Source organism: Musca autumnalis, unplaced genomic scaffold (assembly GCF_047663935.1).
Source record: "Musca autumnalis isolate F117 unplaced genomic scaffold, ASM4766393v1 scaffold_4, whole genome shotgun sequence".
NCBI lineage: Eukaryota > Metazoa > Arthropoda > Insecta > Diptera > Muscidae > Musca > Musca autumnalis.
Genome location: NW_027411977.1, coordinates 42,677,125 through 42,697,263, shown reverse-complemented (window position 1 = coordinate 42,697,263; position 20,139 = coordinate 42,677,125). Strand labels below are relative to the sequence as shown.

The 20,139-nt window shown below is 38.2% G+C and overlaps 1 protein-coding gene across 2 annotated transcripts in view; it reads right to left on the bottom strand.

Moving 5' to 3' along the window:
- Positions 1–18,420, bottom strand: part of Rab26 (RAS oncogene family member Rab26) — a 137,383-nt gene extending 118,963 nt beyond the window's left edge. Inside the window, exon 1 of one of the 2 annotated variants that reach the window (XM_073981693.1) lies at positions 14,173–18,420. In XM_073981693.1, the coding sequence (XP_073837794.1) occupies positions 14,173–14,850 (678 nt within the window). In that variant the 5' untranslated portion in view covers positions 14,851–18,420. The remainder of the gene's footprint in view (positions 1–14,172) is intronic. The other variant, XM_073981694.1, reaches the window with a different exon arrangement.
- Between the last annotated feature and the right edge of the window lie 1,719 nt (positions 18,421–20,139).

The window sequence follows — 20,139 nt, the reverse complement described above, 5'->3', positions numbered from 1 at the left end:
GGTCTTCTATAGACAGAAGACCTGTTATTGGTCTTCTATAGGTGAAAGACCTCCCACAAGTATTCTATAAATTGAAGATCTCCTAAAAATAGAAGGCCTTCTATAAACTGAGTACCTCCTTTAGCTCGAGGTCCTGTGGTCTTCTATAGATCGAAGACCTTCTACAAGTCTTCCAAAGATAGGAGATCTCCTACAGGTCTTCTATCGATAGAATACCCATTCGGAAAACTTATTCCGTTACCTGTGGAACAAAAAAAAAAAAAAAAAAATGATGAAAATATCTCGATCCATTCCAAATTTACAGAATGTTTGACCAATACAAAAATATTTTGAACCACTGTGTGGTGCTGTGATGTTATGAAGTCGAGTGGTCTGTTAACGGAGACGATAATGGAAACTTGGTCTGAGGCGAAAGAAATGACATTGCAGTGATGTCTGGCGAGCTGTGGATATCCCCTCTTCTTCCCGTTGACGGTCTTTGTTCACCGTGCCGAATGTATAGCTATCAAGTCAACCAGGCTCACCCGGATGTTCTTTAAACTTAGTCCACTTAATAGACTTACGAATTGCTGTTGGTCTTAATTATTAACTTACTTAATCAACCTGTCAAACTTCCTTAAAGTACTCTTGACTTTGTTTTCCTGGTCATATCTGTACAAACCACAATTATGCTTTTACACGACAACTTTTATTTTTTGATGTTGAAGATGATAGATAAAATTTTGAATGCCAAACTTTTTAAGTTAATAGCTTTTAAGTTTTTAATACCTTTACGGTGTTACAACTTATTTCAAAACATACACACAATCCACTCATAACCCGTAACATAGAAGTTTTGTCTAAGCCAAAACCTTCCTTTATTCATATACCCAGTTCGTTCCTCCTCCTGCGGTCCTTTCTCATTTTTCTTTGTCAATGACAAAGTCATTGTGTGGTATTTGTCATTTCTAGTGGTTACCTTTTAATTTCCTTTGAACGAAGGCTAAAGTAAAAGTAAACAAACGCCTTTCACCATGACAACACTAAAACCAACAGCAACAGCAGCATCATCATCATCGTCGCCATCAATGCCAATGTCGTCAGTTTTGTATGACAGAAGTTATCAAAGTCATGAGGGATAAGTTGTGGTTCAACAGCAAAAACCTTTTAACATAGCAGTAGGATGGGTCGAAAAAGTAATAATTCTCCGGAAAATAATATGAAGGAACTAATTGGTCCAATACCTTAATTACATCATAGAAAAAACGGCAACAATTGAGAAAAACTCTTGATTGGGAACGATACGATGAGGTACAATGGATACTACATAGAACCCAAACAATCAAACAACAAATCATAGCCAAATAGTCCACTCAAAATAGACTTTCGTATATGGGGAAATAACAGAAATTCCCACAAAGCTGAATTTTGGTGGAAAGCTGGGGTTTGCCATTCGAAGTAACGTCCTAAAACTCCCCATCGATCCCAAGTATGCAAACGAAGTTATTCAGGGTCAGAGGTTATTTTTGGAGGTCTTATTCAATTTTTTGATTTTTCTCAAAAACGGTAAGACCTATCAGAAATCGACTAAATTAAAAGTTGTAGGCTCAAAAATTATCTACAAGAATGATCTTCATGACTTTTTAAGTAAGAGTGACCATTCTTGAGATATCGTGATATAAGGCTTAAATTACGGATGTAAAGAAGTGAGCGCATAAAAACATCATGAAGCGGACCGGTTAAAATAACAATGCCATGTATTTAGCTATTTTCATAAGCTTTCAAACGATGCCCACTTTGCAGTAATCGGTTCAGTAGAACCGGTTTTTAATCTGGCCTTTCGGGTCAAATATACACAATCAGCGCAACAAAACCTACCCTTTGACAAAACTTAAAAAAAAAGAAAATCGGAGAGTTTTCGTTGAGGTCGTTCCCGTTGGGCTTTCGATTACAAATGTGGGTGTGCCAGGAAGCATGGACTTGTCCACGGAAAACATAATATTGCTTTAAACAGGACCACAACGAACAGCATCGGTATACATTTCCAAAGGATGTTCGAACAGACACTAAACTGCACATAGACACAAATGTTGAACTTTTGTGGGCGAGCTACCCTAAGGAGAGGACCGATATGCGCCATTTTAGAAGTTAGACTAAATTTGGACATCATATTAGGAGATCCAAAGTTTGGACCAAATTGGCTGCTCCGTTCAAGATATAACGAGCATTCCATTATAGTGACATTTTCGGAATTTGTGGACCGAACCCCATTTTTTTGCACATTTCGGGCTGTATTCTCAAGAAGTATGGACTTGCCCCTGAAAACACTTTTACCGTCGTAATTGCGGCAACTAATGCAAGTCGCTTCAACAAAAACCAAAGTGATTAGAGAGGAGCTCTTAAAGTGAACTTATCCGAAATTGTGTGTGGCAGGTACCAGAAGGAGTGGACAAATATAGTGCATATTCGAACCTGATCTATATCAGGTAGATATATTAGGATGTTAAAGTATTGACCGAACCGGTCACTCACATCAAGAGTTATCGTGCGCAAAATTTTTTCGAACATTTTGAACTTTTGTGGGGGAGGTACCTGAAGGAGTGTATGGCTTATCTTCGAAATCAAACTAAGTTTCGACAAAATATTAGGAGGGAACATTTTTGGACCGAAGCGGCAGATCCGTTCGAGAATTATCTTGCGCTCCAACCACTACACACGGTGCCATAGGGGTTTTTGTACCTTGCAGGCAATTTTCTCAGGAAGTATGGACTTACCCCTGATGAAACTTGTATCGTCGCATAGAGGACAGTAAATACACGTTGTTACAACAAAAAGGAAGCGATTCGATAGCAGTTCCTAAACTAAACTTTTCCAAAATTCGTGCGCACAAGTTTTCGGAACATTTCCGAACTTTTGTGCGGGAGGTACCGGAAGGAGTGGACATATATAACCCATCTTCGAACTTAAACTAAGTCGCTCAATCAACTCCAAATCGCCTGAAACGGATTTCTTCCAAACATACATGGGGTCTAAAACCATTTTTTCGATGAGGCACATTTTGCCAGTATGAAAGGGTATATAAACTGACAAGGAAACTCAGTAGAATATGAAAGTAGAGCTAAAATATGATACACGTGTATCGGCGTTTAAACGTTTACATGGGAAAGTAACCAAAGCTGGCGGTGCAAGTTCCGCCCATTTCTAGTTTTTATTTCGAAATATTCGAGTTAAGATATCTTGGAATTATTGTAGTTTAGGTATATAGTGTAATTTGCAACTTTTTTTTTTGTTTAAAATTTTAACCCCCATTCCGGTCATCAACACGCAGAGAAAAAATATTTTTCGCTTTTGTTGGAACAAAAATATCTGTTTTGGTTCCAAAAATGTATTTGCTTTGTTCAAACATTGTAATCCAAATCCAAAAATACCATCTTTTGTTCCAAACATAGAAAACAAAAACAACTTTCTAATTTCCGCAATATTGTAAAAATCGTTAACAATACCGATTGTAGGAACTATCATAATCTAATTTTGTTTACAAAAAGTATTGTCAACCCAGAAAACCAGCCCAGAAATACTTCTCATATGCACTTTTCGCATAACTTGGATATAAATGTCGCGTATAATATTGCAATCATTGATGAACACAATGCATGGTTTGCTGCATTGGCTGACAACAAAGACAAACAAAAAGCCACAAGCACCCACCACAACATAAGGAATAATTAAACACCATAACAAACTCCGGTATAACACCAAACCTCAAAGCACAATGAAGATAGAAGAATGAAACAAAACAGAAACAAATAAAAACAAGAGTCTCATTGTTGGTATACATACACACAAAAACAAAGATAAAGGCCATCATGTCATACAAACAAAACTCACCATAATTGTTTTTTTTTTCAACACGGCATCGAATACCGAGAGAAGAGAAACAATTGTCGAAGAAAAGAGGGAACTATTGTCCAGTTGACAAAAACTATTTCCGGATTTAACAAAACCCAATTGTTGGAATCACAATACTACATTTGGAATTTAAAAATATCTTTACAGTACATATTTTGCTCTTCGAATATTGTTGGATCAATCATTTTTTTCTCTGCGTGAAAGGGGTCTTTATACCCTCAGCCTTTAGGCTATGAAGGGTATATACACTTTCCTACGGGCAAAATGTGCCTCATCGAAATATTGGTTTTAGACCCCAAGTATGTTTGGACGAAATGTGTTTTAGACAATTTGGAGTCGATTGAGCAATGTCCGTCCGTCTGTCTGTCTGTCTGTCTGGCTGGCTGGAGCGCACGATAACTCTCGAACGGATGAACCGATTCGGTTCAAATTTTGGCTTTCGTAATATTTTGCCCAAACTTAGTTTAAGTTCGAAGATGAGCTATATCGGTCCACTCCTTCCGGTACCTCCCCCACAAAAGTTCGAAAATGTTCGGTAACTCTTGAAGGGAGTAACCGATATGGTCCATACTTTGCCCATCGTGGAGCGTGTACCAGACTTAGATCAGGTTTTAATATGGACTCAATTGGTCCACTCCGTCGGGTACCTCCCACACAAAAAATTGGAAAAGTTCAGTTTAGGACCATCTCTCGAATCGCTTTGATTTTTGCTTTAGCAACTGCCCTCCATACGAAGGTATAATTTTCATCAGGGGCAAGTCCATACTTCCTGAGAAAATAGCCTGAAAGTTTCAAAAAACCCCTATGACACCGTGTAAGGTGGTTGGAGGGCAAAATAACTCTCGAACAGGTCTGCCGATTCGGTCCAAAGTTTGGTCTTAGTAATATTTTGTCCAAACATAGTTTAAGTTCGAAGATAAGCCATATCGGTCCACTCCTTCAGGTACCTCCCCCACAAAAGTTCAAAAATGTTCGGTAAAATTGTGCGTACGATAACTCTTGAAGAGAGTGGCCGAATTGGACCATACTTTACATATCTTAATATATCTACCAGATATAGATCAGGTTCAAATATGGACTATATTTGTCCACTCCATCCGGTACCTCCCACACAAAATTTCGGATACATGTTCACTTTAAGACCTGCTCTCTAATCACTTTGATTTTTGTTGAAGCAACATGCATTCGCTGCCTCAATTGCGATGGTAAAAGTTGTTTCAGGGGCAAGTCCATACTTCTTGAGCAAACATCCCTGAAGTTGTAAAAAACCCCTATGGTTTTGGTCTGGAGATCCATTCTTTTTAGTATCTCCTCCGCAAAACTTTTGATCTCTAATCCTAATCAACATTTTTGTCAGTTCAAACGCGCAATATTCCCTAAATACATGCGTTTTTTTGGGAAAAAATTGTTTCAATATACACAGGCTGAGGGTATATCTCTGTCGGCCAAGCCGACTGATACTTTTTTACTTGTTTTCGTCCTTTTTTCAAAAATGTTTCAAAAACTCTTTAAAATTTTATCATATCAAATCCAAATATTTTACAAAATTATTCGCCATAAAATATTACTATATGTCTCTGAATACATCATGTTTTAGGGTTAAAGTCGGACTTCGTCTGAGTTTATTCCACAAACCATAATTTTAGAGAGATGACGTCAAAGGCAAAAATATTCTTCGTCAAATTTGACTATGGGTCACCAAAGAAATTAACTGTCTATTTACATTATATATCATGAAAATATCAGTATAAATTTTGCTAAAAAAACATGAAAATATTTCTTAATTTTTTGATGAAATTTTTGTCCTTTTTTTCGAGTTGATTCCGGGGTTAATTCCGTAAATGTCGCCAAAGCAGGAGTTATTCCCATCATTGTATTATTTTCGACCACGCCAAATCGTGTATGTGAGAGCCCATACGACACCTATATTTTCACTAGACCATAGCCTTTGACTTGACTTTTAGGACACTGCTTCGAATGGCAAACCCTAACTCTCCACCAAAATTCAGCTTTGTGGGAATTTTTGCTATTTCAATGTCTATTTTGACTGGACTAAAAATCGTTTAACTGGAACATGTACTGTTTCCTAAATGTGCATTTGTTCTTAGTGAAAATGCATATTTTTGTATGTTAGGTAATCAGATATGTTTGTATTTTATTTTCTTCAAATAACGATCCACTCTAACATACTCCTATGAAATGTAAACTCTTACCAAAGCAAATAAACGCACACTCATCATATTCATTTAAGATAATACAGACAACAGGTGTAGATATTTTATGCTAATTTTAGGCAATCATTTTGCAACCGAATTCCAAATATGTATTCAATTTATGGGCATAGGAGTGTGTGTGTGAGTCTTCTCTGGTTTTTCATTACAATATTATATTTACAAGAATATAAACACACTCTGGCATAATGTAGACGTGAAGTGTACTCAGAGAAATTTGTTTCCAAAGATAGTCCATATGTATATTAGGTAATTTTCCTTGTGGCAATTGACAATTTGCGCAAGGAAAATTGCCTAATGTAAATGTGAACATATTTGAAACAAACAATTTTATTCAAATTTGTGATTCTTTTAAAATAAAAAAAACAAAACAAATGTTTGGGATGCTCTCAAAATTGAAATAGATTTCTATAATAATGTCAGAGTGCAGTAATGAAAAATGGGTTTAACAAAACATAATAATCCGCTTAGAGACTATAAAATGTTGTAGACGTTTGCAATTAAAAATTTCTCAGTTCTCTCAGCAATTAAAGTATTTTACAATGCGAACTTTTATCTCAAGAAGCTTTGATTGAAAAACATTCCTTAGGCTAACTGTTGCAACGACATACAGTAATTTAAAATAAATGCAGTCTTTATATTTTGAAAATAAAAAAAAAATAAAATAAATAATATAGGAAAGAATCTAGGATACGCATATGAAAATATCAATTTCCATACCAATAAATATTATCTTAGCGATTAAAATCGATAACCCTACCACGCCCATACCTTCCAATATTTTGAACGCCTTTTTTGGTTTCTTTAGTTTGAATGTGTTTATTATCGAATGCCTTATAGAAATTAAAAATCGGTGACGATAAACAATTGTAGTTTTGGCCAGGAATGTTGAATTTTGCACCATTGTGCGACGGAACAAGCAAACAAGTGTGACGAGTGACCTCAACGCCAGGGAGCTGATGCTGGAAGTTAACAGATAGGTCGGTGAGCAAAAGCGGCATACGTGGCTGAAGAGTTGCAATATTGATGCCGGAATAAATGAATTTTTTGACAACGGTTAAGTCTCTCGCGAACCTTGAGAAGAAGGACGTTACGATGAGTGATCCGAAGAAGTGCGCAAGTTAAAGGGCAAAGAGAAGAGTACTACTTCATCCTGCCGAGAAGGAACCACTACAATTTAGAATGAATGATGTTGCAAGTGTGCCACCGTGGTGCAATTATATGCACACTCGCCTTGCACGCTGAAGGTCGAGTTAATATGAATTGGGGTGCACTCATTGATATGAGAGATTTCAGCCCTCATCGACCCTCATACCAAATTTCAGAATTTGTACGCATTTCAAAAAATAGCTAGTTTTTTCATCGTTCATGCAATAAAAAAAGTTCCAAATTTAATACCTTTCGTACACCTGGATATAACCTTAAAAAATTTATACCAACCGCGATTCTCATTTCCGGCTCTATCAGTTCCCTCAAAACCAATTATAGTACCTTATATATAATTACATATCGTCACCATAAATGCCGGAAGATCCCATGAATGGAATCTGATACATTAAGCTAAAATACACGCTCTGCCAAAATTCTACGTTTAAAAATAACGATCCTATTTAAGAAATGCCAAAGACGCAACAACATACTGTAATTTTCATAAAACACAAGAGGCGTAACCCACATTTTTTGAAAATTAAACAGCAGTACAAAGAATTTAGTCTTTGATTTTTACAGCAATTATAATGCGAAAGGGGGGGGGGGGGGGTTGTTATTGATCTGATTACCGAAATGTATAATTGCGATGTGGTCGGGGTCGGATCCGGTTATTTGACTCGAAAGTCCACGTCCAAAAACCGGGTTAGACAGGGTCTACTGAACCTATTACTACAAAGTGGGCGTCGTTCGGAAGGTTATGAAAATACCTATCACATGGCGTGGTTATTTTAAACGGTTCGCCGCATAAGGGCTTATTTCTCCATATGATTAATTTGACTCTCAGATGACGTTATTTCATGAATGGTGATTCCGTTTTAAAATTATAAAGGCCATTATTGTTGCTAATTTTTAAATCTACAACTTTTACTTTAGGCGGTTTTTGTAACCCGAATAACATTTTGCACCAAAATACAGATTTTTCGGTTTTTTTGATATTTCCCTTTATACGCATATCATAGCCAAAACCCAGATATACCCTCAGCCTGTGTGGATTGAAATACTTCGAATCTGATCTATATCTGATAGATATTTTAGGATGTGTAAAGTAAGGACAAAATCGGTCACTCCCTTCAAGAGTTTTCGTGCGCACAATTTTTCCGAACATTTTTGAACTTTTGTGGGGGAGGTACCTGAAGGAGTGGACCGATATGGCAAATCTTCGAACTTAAACTAAGTTTGCCCAAAATATTACCAAGGCCACATTTTGGACCGAATCGGCAGATGCGTTCTAAAGTTATCTTGCGCTCCAACCACCTCAGACGGTGTCATAGGGTTTTTTTTTGCAACTTTCAGGCTATTTTCTCAGGAAGTATGGACTTGCCCCTAACGAATACAAGTTTCGAGATTCGAGAGATGACCCTAAACTGAACTTTTCCGAAATTTTGTGTGGGAGGTACACGAAGGAGTGGGCCGATTGAGTCTATATTGAAACTTTATCTAAGCCTGGTACACATTTCAGGATGTGCCAAGTATGGACCAAATCGGTTACTCCCTTCAAGAGTTATCGTGCGCACAAATTGTCCGAACATTTTCGAACCTTTGTGGGGGAGGTACCGGAAGGAGTGGACCGATATAACCCATCTTCGAACTTTAACTAAGTTGGGAGAAAATGTTACGAAAGCCAAATTTTGGACCGAATCGGTTGATTCGTTCGAGAGCTATCTTGCGCTCTAGCCAGCCAGACAGACAGACGGACGGAGATGGTTAAATGAACTCCAAATTGTCTGAAACACATTTCGTCCCAACATACTTGGGGTCTAAACCCATTATTTCGATGAGGCACATTTTGCCCGTATGAAAGTGTATATGAGGAAAAGTCAAAATTTTTTAGTTTCCATGAAGCCAAGTGCAAACTATTATAATACGCGAACTATTGTAGTTTACCAGTAGCTATGACTATTGCTGGATTAATTTAGATGTTTTTGTACAAAGCTCAAAAATTTAGCCAAAAAAATTAATTTACGGCGGAAATGGCTACTGCAAAAATTGAAAAATTTGCGAAAAATGTTTTTCAAAATATCGTTGACTAATTCGCGTTTTATGTGGATCGTTTCCATTTCAATGAAGAAAGTGAATCATCACTCGCGTATGTGCGAAAACAGCGGTTTGAAAGCACACTAAACTGCAGACGATGCTACATCTTAGCGGCCAAAGAAATCCTGGCAAATGTGTACAAATTAAAAGAGAAGAATTCGCCGTACTGATAAACCGCATGCGCATCAAGCGATTTTGAGGATTTCGCGATTTACACGCATTTCAAAATGAACATTACCCGATACAGTTTTATTTGAAGATTATACCCCATTCAAAGGGACCCAACATTTAGTTGAACGTTACCCATACCTTCTGCTAGATGTTAGCGTGTTTTCGAGAAGTGATTAGAATAAAAAATGTGATTTATTGCGTGAAATTTAACTAAAATAGAAGAAAAACTCCGACCTATTTTTCTTACATTTTGTTCAACTAACTCACAAAATAAATTTTAATAAATATTTTCTCTTACAAAATTTTTATAATTTTCCTCAATATATTTTTTGTTTTTTGCTATAATATGCAAACCGCTAAACGTACATATTTTTTATATATTTTTTAGATGCATAAACAGCTTGAATTTTATTAGAACAAGTTGTAAACTACCAATTGTTTTGAATGCTTTCCTAATTTCCGCGAAAATTTACAACTTTTTCACTAAAGTTATGGGACCTCAGTAAACATATAGTATGTAGGGAGCCCCTAATTAAGAGAGTTTCTCAATATAATGATTAGAGTCTTTTAAAGATTTTTTCTTTTTATCAGAATTGAAACCGCCATAACTTTTGCGCGCAACAAACAAAATTAGTATCTCGAACAGATTTAAGAATGGGATTTTTTTCCCAATCTATGTACCAAAAATGTTTCATGTAGCTTGAAAAAAAATTTTTAATTTTTTTTTTTTTTATGGAAAACTAAAAAATTTTTTCTTTTCTTCATATACCCTCGTTAGCATAAATGCTGAGGTTATAAAAAGTGATTGACGTGTCTAATTGAAGATGATGTCTGAAGACCGGCCTATGCCCTGATTTAAATAAACCTCCCAAGAACAAGAAAAACATGAAAACAATATAAAGTAAACGGACAAAAGTAAATGGTTATTTTGAAGGCAATACAAGACAAATGGCAACAAAAACTGATGTACGTGACAAGTCTTATGAGACGTTGACCCGAAAACGTGAATATGCCCAAAATTCTCGTCGGTCTAACACAAAGATGTTTTTAAAGACAACTACGATTATAGTGTAAGTTTTCCGAAAATTTTTCTTATAAACCCGTAGTATAACATATATAATGGCTTAAGATTGGATAATTTCAACTGATTTAAATGATATTCAAATAGGTCTACAGAAAAAAGAAACTTTTTTATATTGTTTACTTATGCAAATAGACAGGAGATCCAATAAACTGCAAACATTGGCGTTTGAACCTAAACATCATATCATAGATAACTACCAGACTCTACCACAGACAATTTCCGGAGATTCTGGGGCAGTTTCAAAATAGAAATTTCAGCATCTGCTAGACTTAATACACTTAATTCCAAATGATTTTCATTACATTTGTGGCAACATTCCTTATGAGAATTAAAAGTTACATTTAAATTGTTACACTTCACTTAATTTATAGTAACTATATTTTGTAGATAAATTGACTTGAATACCAAAATAAATATAATATTCTAGATCTGATGTTTTAAATATCGTTTAATACACTTGAAATTATAAGTAATTGTAGTGATGTTTGGAATAGACAGTTCACCTAATTGCGGTCCATTGCTGTTTAAAGTTCGTTTAAAGGCGTAGGTCAATAAGTTTCTTTTACATGTATACTCAATAAATTGTGGTTTACGTCTTTTGGCATTTCAGAAAAATACAATGCCAAAAGACGTAACCCTCACACAGCTTCTGAAATTCTAAAAAAAAAAAATAATTTTTTGAAGAAGATTGAAGATTTTTAAAGTAAGACCCAGCTTAATCACAGATTTGTTGTTTTCAAATTTTAAAAACAACAAGTTTTTAAAGTGGGTTAGTTAAGATTGATTTACTTTAGGGAAGGGCAGAGAATACTAGTTTCGTCCAACGCCACTTGGACTCATCAGTTCCCTTAGTTCTTTGCATTGCAGCAAAGAACTCTTCCCCATTTTATGACGACTCGAGCTCAAGATAAAATGTGACTGACGAATTCGTTTAAATGCGAATTCAACAGAAACACTCAAAAACGAGAGCTGGGTCTTACTTTAAAAATAAAAAGTAAACACACATCACAACAAAACTGCCAAAGTGAATTTGATTTGTGATTTGTTTGTTGTTATTTTCGACAAACTATCAACGTAGTTATGATGATTCTCTGCATTGTGGAGACGCATAACAGTGGGAGTAGTTAATTTGGTTTGCATATGCGGCTACGAGAGTTTTTGAGTGTTTCTGTTGAATTCGCATTTAAACGAATTCGTCAGTCACATTTAATCTTGAGCTCGAGTCGTCATAAAATGGGGAAGAGTTCTTTGCTGCAATGCAAAGTTTTTCGAAGTCCTCAGGAGACTTCAGGCAAACAAATTGTAGTGTACCACTCAAAACTAACCGTCCTACATTTCTTTAGCCGTATAGTCGCCCCTTGGTCAGTTTTGCCGAAGAAACAGGCGATCATTTGCTTCTAAGGTCTTCTTCCATGAACAACGTTCGCTTTCGGAGACCCAAACGGTCGGTTCCTATTTTGTTTCGGGCTCTTAAGCATAGATCCCAGATTCGTCTATGACGATCTTATAAATGTCGTTTGAAGCACCGCGATTGTTTATACCCTCAGCATTTATGCTAACGAGGGTATATACGCTTTCATACGGGCAAAATGTGCCTCATTGAAATAATGGTTTTAGACCCCAAGTATGTTTGGGCGAAATCCGTTTCCGACAATTTGGAGTTGATTTAGCCATGTCCGTCTGTCTGTCTGGCTGGGGCGCACGATAACTCTCGAACGGAACAACCTATTCGGTCCAAAATTTGGCTTTCGCAATATTTTGTCCAAACTTAGTTTAAGTTCGAAGATGGGTTATATCAGTCCTCTCCTTCCGGTACCTCCCCCACAAAAATTCGAAAATGTTTGGAAAATTAGTGCACACGATAACTCTTGAAGGAATTAACCGATTTGGTTCATACTTTGCACGTCGTGAAATTTCTACCAGACGTAAATAAAGTTCCAACATGGGATCAATCGGTCCACTCCTTTGGGTACCTCCCACACAAAATTTCGTATAAGGTCAGTTTAGGAGCTGCTGTCAAACCGCTTTGATTTTTTCTGTAGCAACATGTATTCACTGCCCCCTATACGACGGTACAATTTTCATCAGGGGGACTTGTCGCTGAGAACATAGCCTGAAATGTGTAAGCAAACCCTATAACACCATGTGTAGTGGTTGGAACGCAAGATAACTCTCGAACGCATCTGCCGATTCAGTGCAAAATTTTGCCTTGGTAATATTTTGTTCAAACTTAGTTTCAGTTCGAAGATAAGTAGGCAGGTAGCTACTCCTTCAGGAACCTTCCTAACAAAAGTTAAAAAATATTCCGAAAAATTGTGCGCACGATAACTCTTAAAGGGATGGACCGATTTGGTCTATACTGTACACATCCAAATATATGTAACATATATAGATAAGGTTCAAATATGGCATATATTTGTCGACTCCTTCATGTACCTCCCACACAAATTTTCGGATAAGTTCACTTTAAGACCTGCTCTCGAATCTCTTTGATTTTTATTGAAGCAACTAGCAGTCGCTGCCTCAATTACGTCGGTAAAAGTTTTTCCAGAAAACCGCCCGAAAGGTGTAAAAAACCCCTTATAGCACCATATGTAGTGGATGATGTGCACAATAACGCTCGAATTGCTCAACCGATTTGGTGCAAAATTTGCCTTCGTCATATTTTGTCCAAACTTATGTAGTTCCAAAAGATGGGCATTACCGGCCCACAACTTCCTGTACTTCCCCCCATTATTTAAAAAATTTCACAAAAATTGAATGTACGATATCTATTGAACGAGACAAGCAATTTGGTCCAAACTTTGGACATCCTAATATTTTGTCAAGTTTAACTCGGCCCGTATCGGTTCTCTGCTTAGGGTACCTCCCTTACAAAAGTTGAACATCTGTGTCTAAGTGCAGTTTGAAGGTCTGTTCGAGGAATCTTTGGAAATGTATACCGATGCTGTTCGTTGTGGTCCTTTTTACAGCAATATTATGTTTTCGTGGGCAAGTCCATGGTTCCTGGCATACTGGTCCAAAAGTTATACGATGACCCACTGAAATGACTAGTGGTCCACTTTCAAAATAGACAAAATTCAGAAAAGACTCTAAATACATTCGATCTGTCCGTAGACCAAAGATTCAATTCACATAGGCTGAGAGTGAAAAGTTATCGGACGAAAATACTCACAAGTAAATTCCATTTTTTTTGCAAAATGATTTTTTCAAGTCACTGTAAACAACCCAACACATGGTCGTATGTCAAACTGTCCTAAGTACGTTTAGACTAAAAACTGTCAAACTTTCCAAAAAACATGTCAAATGACGCCTGGCGACACTGCGTGTTGCCTAGGCCAGAATATTCTCTAGTGCCCCTCGTATTTAGCTGTCGGCAAAACCAGTTAATACTTTCATACTTGTTTGATTTTAAATTTTGAAAATAAGCACCTTCTTTTGTCATAAATATGAAAATTAAAAATAATATATAATTCAGCCAAAAATAAATCAACTTAAAATATTAATAAACTAATAAAAACAACAAACATGAGATAATTATTTAATAATACTTACTTTTGCCATAAAATCATAATCCAAATCTTCATCACTGCCATTACCTGTGGTACACTTGTCCGATAGCATGCGAACGACCAAAGAACGTCCCGATGATGATTTTGATTGTTTCAACGATGGACTGCCGCCCGATGGATTTGTTGTTGACAAAGAAATTACCGAATTGGTCGAATCAATACTTTGGCGGGATTTAGTAGAGCCATGTGACAATGAATCGCGATGCACAACCAAACTGCCTTTACGTGTCAATTGACCCAAATTACTGGAACTGTGTTTGCGTCCCGGGGAATTAGTTGATTGGTTGCGTTGCTGATGATGTGGTTGTTGTGACTGTTGTTGTTGTTGTGATTGTTGTTGCGTCTGCTGTTGTTGCTGATTATTTTGTACATTTTTGTTATGGTAAATGCTACCACCTCCACCACCACCACCATTTGCTGTCGCACCACCACTAACTGCTGCGGCAAAATTTATACTCGAACGTCTATAACCCTGGGTGACGTAGGGGATGGAAGATACCAAGGAACGGTCCTGACCGGTTTTAACATGGCAAAGCCCAGGATTTATCTTGGTCCCTCTTTCATCCCAAGTGGACACTGACCTCCCCGTGGTGTCACCTGGGGAACTGCCTTTAACACCCGTTAAAGGTAGTGAGCTAACATGTGCCGCGCGTTCACCCATAAGAACGTTAAAAACTTGGGTTTGGGCGTCGGGTTAGTAACCCTCCCCTAGAAAAAACAGCCTACTATGAAAAAACGAAAGAAAAGAAAAACAAACCCCTCTAAAGTTGACGAACCCCGCAAACGTTTTAAGGACCATGATCTGCGAATCTGCACCTGGAATGTTCGCACTCTTTATAGAGAAGGTGCAGTCTTCGCATTGGCAGACGTACTTGAAAAGTACAAGACCGATATTACTGCCATACAGGAAATACGATGGATTGGGAAAGGCGTCACAACAACACCTAAAGGTGACGCACTGTATTATAGCTGCCATGACGTAAAGCATGAGTTTGGTTGTGGATTCGTAGTTAGTCGGAGACTAAAACATCTTGTATCCAGCTTCACTCCAGTGAATGAAAGACTTGCTGCAATTCGAATAAAAGCTAAATTCTTCAACATCAGCTTTATTTGCGCTCATGCTCCCACTGAAGAAAAGGACGAACAGACCAAAGATATATTTTACGAGTGCTTAGAAGAAACATATGACCGTTGCCCTGCCCATGACATTAAAATCATTCTAGGCGATTTTAATGCCAAAATTGGAAAGGAGAATATCTTTGGCCCAACAGTCGGGAAATTCAGTCTCCACAGTGAAACATCTGACAATGGTATGAGACTGATAGACTTTGCAGCTGCAAAAAACATGGTAGTTAGCAGTACCAGATTTAATCATCTCGATATTCATAAGGGCACCTGGCTGTCTCCAGATCAGAAAACAAGAAACCAAATTGATCATGTTGTGATAGATGGAAGACATTCATCGAGCGTGTTGGATGTACGATCGTTCCGAGGCGCAAACATTGATTCGGACCACTACCTTGTTGCAGCAAAGGTACGCACCCGCTTAAACGTAGCAAACAAAGTACGAGCAGACACAACACGAAAGTTAGACATCGGTAAGCTGCAATCACAACAGATAGCCACAGCATATTCCACTCAACTAGCCCAATTGCTTAATCAAAGCCCTCCTCATCCCGATAACATATCAGCGCAATGGCAAAGCATTGCCCACTCCATGCAAACAGCCGCAAAATCCATACTTGGATACCAGAGACCTCCACCAAGGAATCCATGGTATGATGAGGAGTGTCGTGCTGCCACCGAAGAGAAAAATGCGGCATATAAGGCTACTTTACAATCCGTAGCAACGCGTAGCGCACGAGAGAGATACAGGGAGAAAAGGAGAGAGGAGAAACGTCTTTTCCGCAGGAAAAAGAGAGAGATGGAAAAGCGGGAGTGTGAAAAAATCGAGATGTACAGGAGCCAGAATGAAGTCCGAAAATTCTACCAAAGAGTCAAGCATCAAACTGATGGCTTTGGTACAGGCACATCCTCCTGTAGAGACCAGCAAGGTAATTTGGTAACTGATACAGATAGTATACTCAGGATATGGAAAGAACATTTTTCAAATCTGTTGGTATCCAATAGCAGCGAAGAAGACGAAGATACCACAGTCCCAATCCCAGAAGATGGTATTGAATGTATACTGCCCAGCCAAGATGAGGTAAAGACAGCAATAAATCGGCTGAAGAATAATAAGGCAGCAGGGGCCGATGGCTTACCAGCCGAGCTGTTCAAAACCGGAGGCGACACGCTGATAAGGTGTATTCATCAGCTAGTTAGCACCATCTGGCAGGAAGAACGAGTACCCGACGATTGGAACCTGAGTATCCTGTGCCCCGTCCACAAGAAGGGAGATAAGACTGTATGCTCTAACTATAGGGGCATAAGTCTACTCCCTATTGCCTACAAGATCGTGTCAGGGATATTGTGCGAACGACTAAAGCCAATGGTCAACGAGATTATTGGACCATACCAATGCGGCTTTAGACCTGGCAAGTCCACCATTGACCAGATATTTACCCTGCGGCAAATCCTGGAGAAGACCCAAGAGATGCAGATCGACACCTACCACCTTTTTGTCGATTATAAAGCAGCCTTCGACAGTCCGCTGCGCTCAAAGGTATTCCAAGCCATGTCTGAATTTGGTATTCCCGCAAAGCTCATCCGGCTTTGTAAAATGACTTTAACTGACACGAGGTCCTCAGTTAAAATAGGAAAGAACCTCTCCGAAGAGTTTGGTACCAAAAGAGGTTTCAGACAAGGAGACAGCCTTTCGTGTGACCTCTTCAACATCCTGCTAGAAAAGGTTATACGAGAGGCAAACGTCAAAAGAAGTGGCACAATCTACACCAATAGTCACATGTTACTTGCTTATGCTGATGATATAGACATCATGGGCCGATCAGTAAAAGAAGTAACTGATACCTTTATAAAGGTCGAAGGAGAATCTGCTAAAGTGGGTCTGGCGGTAAACGGTGAGAAGACCAAGTTGATGGTGTCGACGCGCAATGCGTCCATTGAGCTCGGACCGACTGTGGAAGTTGGTTCCTATAATATTGAGGTAGTAAAAGACTTCGTCTACCTCGGCACCTCCGTCAACACAACAAACGACATCAGTTGTGAAATAAAAAGAAGAATTGTATTGGCCAACAGATGCTACTTTGGATTAAGTAAGCAGTTTAAAAACAAAGCCACATCTCGTCAAACAAAAATAACGCTCTACAAAACACTGATACTACCCGTGCTGATGTATGGCTCCGAAGCCTGGGTACTTGCGCAAGCAGACATGGCAGTGCTTGGTGTGTTTGAGAGAAAAATTCTTCGAAAGATCTACGGACCAATCTGCGTTGACGGTGAATATCGACGTCGCATGAACCACGAGCTGTATCTGCTATACAACGACATGAATATTGTTAAACGTATCGAGATGCAGCGATTGCGTTGGCTAGGCCATATCATAAGAATGAGCGATGATGAACCCGCTAAAAAGGCGTATGAATACATGCCACATGGCGGTGCACGCAGAATTGGCAGGCCAAGGAATAGATGGCGCAAACAAGTGGATGTTGAGATGAAAAGGCGCGGTATTCCAGAGAGCAAAGCAACAAATAGAGAGGAATGGAGATCTCTTCTTAGTTCGGCCTATAGAACAAATGTTCTGTAATGGGCCAGCTAAGTAAGTAAGTAAGTCTATAACCCTGTTCAGTTTCATCATTATCCGAATCGGAGGTAATACCATTTATCTTTTCCAAGGTTTTGACAGGAATTTGACCGGGCCGTATATTTTGCCATGTCGGCTTAACCAAAGATTCACGTCTTCCCGATGATGAGGTTGTTGACGAACAGGTGGCATCTGTTCGGCTATCAAATGATAAATGTTGTTGTGTACTGGTGCGTAAGGGTGAGAGAGTTGGAGAACCACCACCACCGCCTCCAACACCGCCATTGGCACCACCACCCATTTTTATGTTGGTAACACAAATCGATTGCGAACGATAACGTGAATTTGGTTGTTGAGTATTACGACGCATATTTTTTGCTGCACACACTCGGGTTTTTTCTTAGTTATTGGTTATTTTTCTTTGAGTTTTTGTTATAATATTGTTTGTCTTATAGTTGTTTTTCTTTTCTTATTTACTTTTTTTGTTATGCTTGGCGCAAATCACTTTTATTTATGATGGATATCCTGTATTTTGAATGGGGATTTTTTTGTTGTTGTTGTTTATTTTTAGATGGTTATCAAAATTTCAATAATCACTGATTGTATGTTATTGTCGTGGAATTAAGGTAGGAATATTTGAAATATGTATAGAAATAAAGCAAATTGAATTCAATACTATTATAATGGGAGTAATATTTACATATACGAGTACAAATTTTTCTGTAGAGATCATCGGCGGAGTGTATGTATAATAATATTTGGGGAGGCTTAAAACATAGGGAGATTTATTTGTACGAAAATAAATGAAAATGCTCAAGACCTATCTTGGTTCATTGTAAGTGAAATCTGATGGTATTGAGCTAACATGTGCAACGGTTTTACGAATAACAAGTAAAAAAGTGTCAGTCGGCTTTGCCGACAGATATATACTTTCTGCCAATGTGAAGTGAAACTTTCACCTACGGACAGATCGAATGTATTTAAGGTCTCTTCAGAATTTTGTGGCCCTTTTTGGACATTTGAACTTGCCAACAAAAATGTGGATTAGGAATTAACTGCACTAAGACACAAATGTTGAACCTTTGTGGGGGAGGTACCCTTAGGGAGGACCGATATGGGCCATTTTAGAAGCTAAACTAAATTTAATAAAATATTAGAAGATCCAAAGTTTGGACCAAATTAGTTGCCCCATTCAAGTGGTATCGTCCTAGCATTTTAGTGACATTTTTTAAATATTGGGGTGAAGTACCGGAAGTTGTGGACCGGTATTGCCCCATGAAACTAAGTTTGGATATAATATGACGAAGATCCAATGTTGGACCAAATCGGTTGAACAGTTCGAGAGTTATCGTGCTCTCCGATAGCCACATATGGTGACTTAGGGATTTTTTACACCTTTCGGACTGTTTTCCTAAGAAATATGGACTTGCCCCTGAAAAAACTTTTACCGTCGTAATGGAGGTAGCGAATGCAAATCGCTTCAACAAAGATCAAAGTGATTCGCGAGCAGGTCTTAAAGTGAACTTATCCGAAACTGTGTGTGAGAGGTACCAGAAGGAGTAGACAAATATAGTCCATATTCGAATCTGATCTATATCTGGTAGATATATTAGGAGGTGCAAAGTATGGATTACCTCGGTCCGTCCCTTTAAGAGTTATCGTGCGCACAATTTTTCCGAACATTTTTGAACTTTTGTGGGGGAGGTACCTGAAGGAGTGGACCGATATGGCATATCTTCGAATTTAAACTATGTTTGGACAAAATATTACGAAGGCCAAATTTTGGGCCTAATTGGCAGATCCGTTCAAGATTTATCTTGAGCTCCAACCACTACACACGGTTTCATAGGGGTTTTTTTGCACCTTTCAGGCTATTTTCTCAGGAAGTATGGACTTGCCCCTTATGAAACTTGTACCGTCGTATAGGACAAAGTGAATACAAGTTGTTACAACAAAAATCAAAGCGATTCGAGAGCAGGTCCTAAACTGAACTTTTCCGAAATTTTGTGTGGGAGGTACCCGAAGGAGTGCACCGATTGAGTCGATATTGAAACTTCATCTTAGTCTGGTAGAAGTTTCACGATGTACAAAGTGTGGGCCAAATCGGTTACTCCCTTCAAGTGTTATCGTGCGCACAAATTTTCCGAACATTTTCGAACTTTTGTGGGGGAGGTACCGGAAGGAATGGACCGATATAACCAATCTTCGAACTTAAACTAAGTTTGGTCAAAATATTTCGAAAAA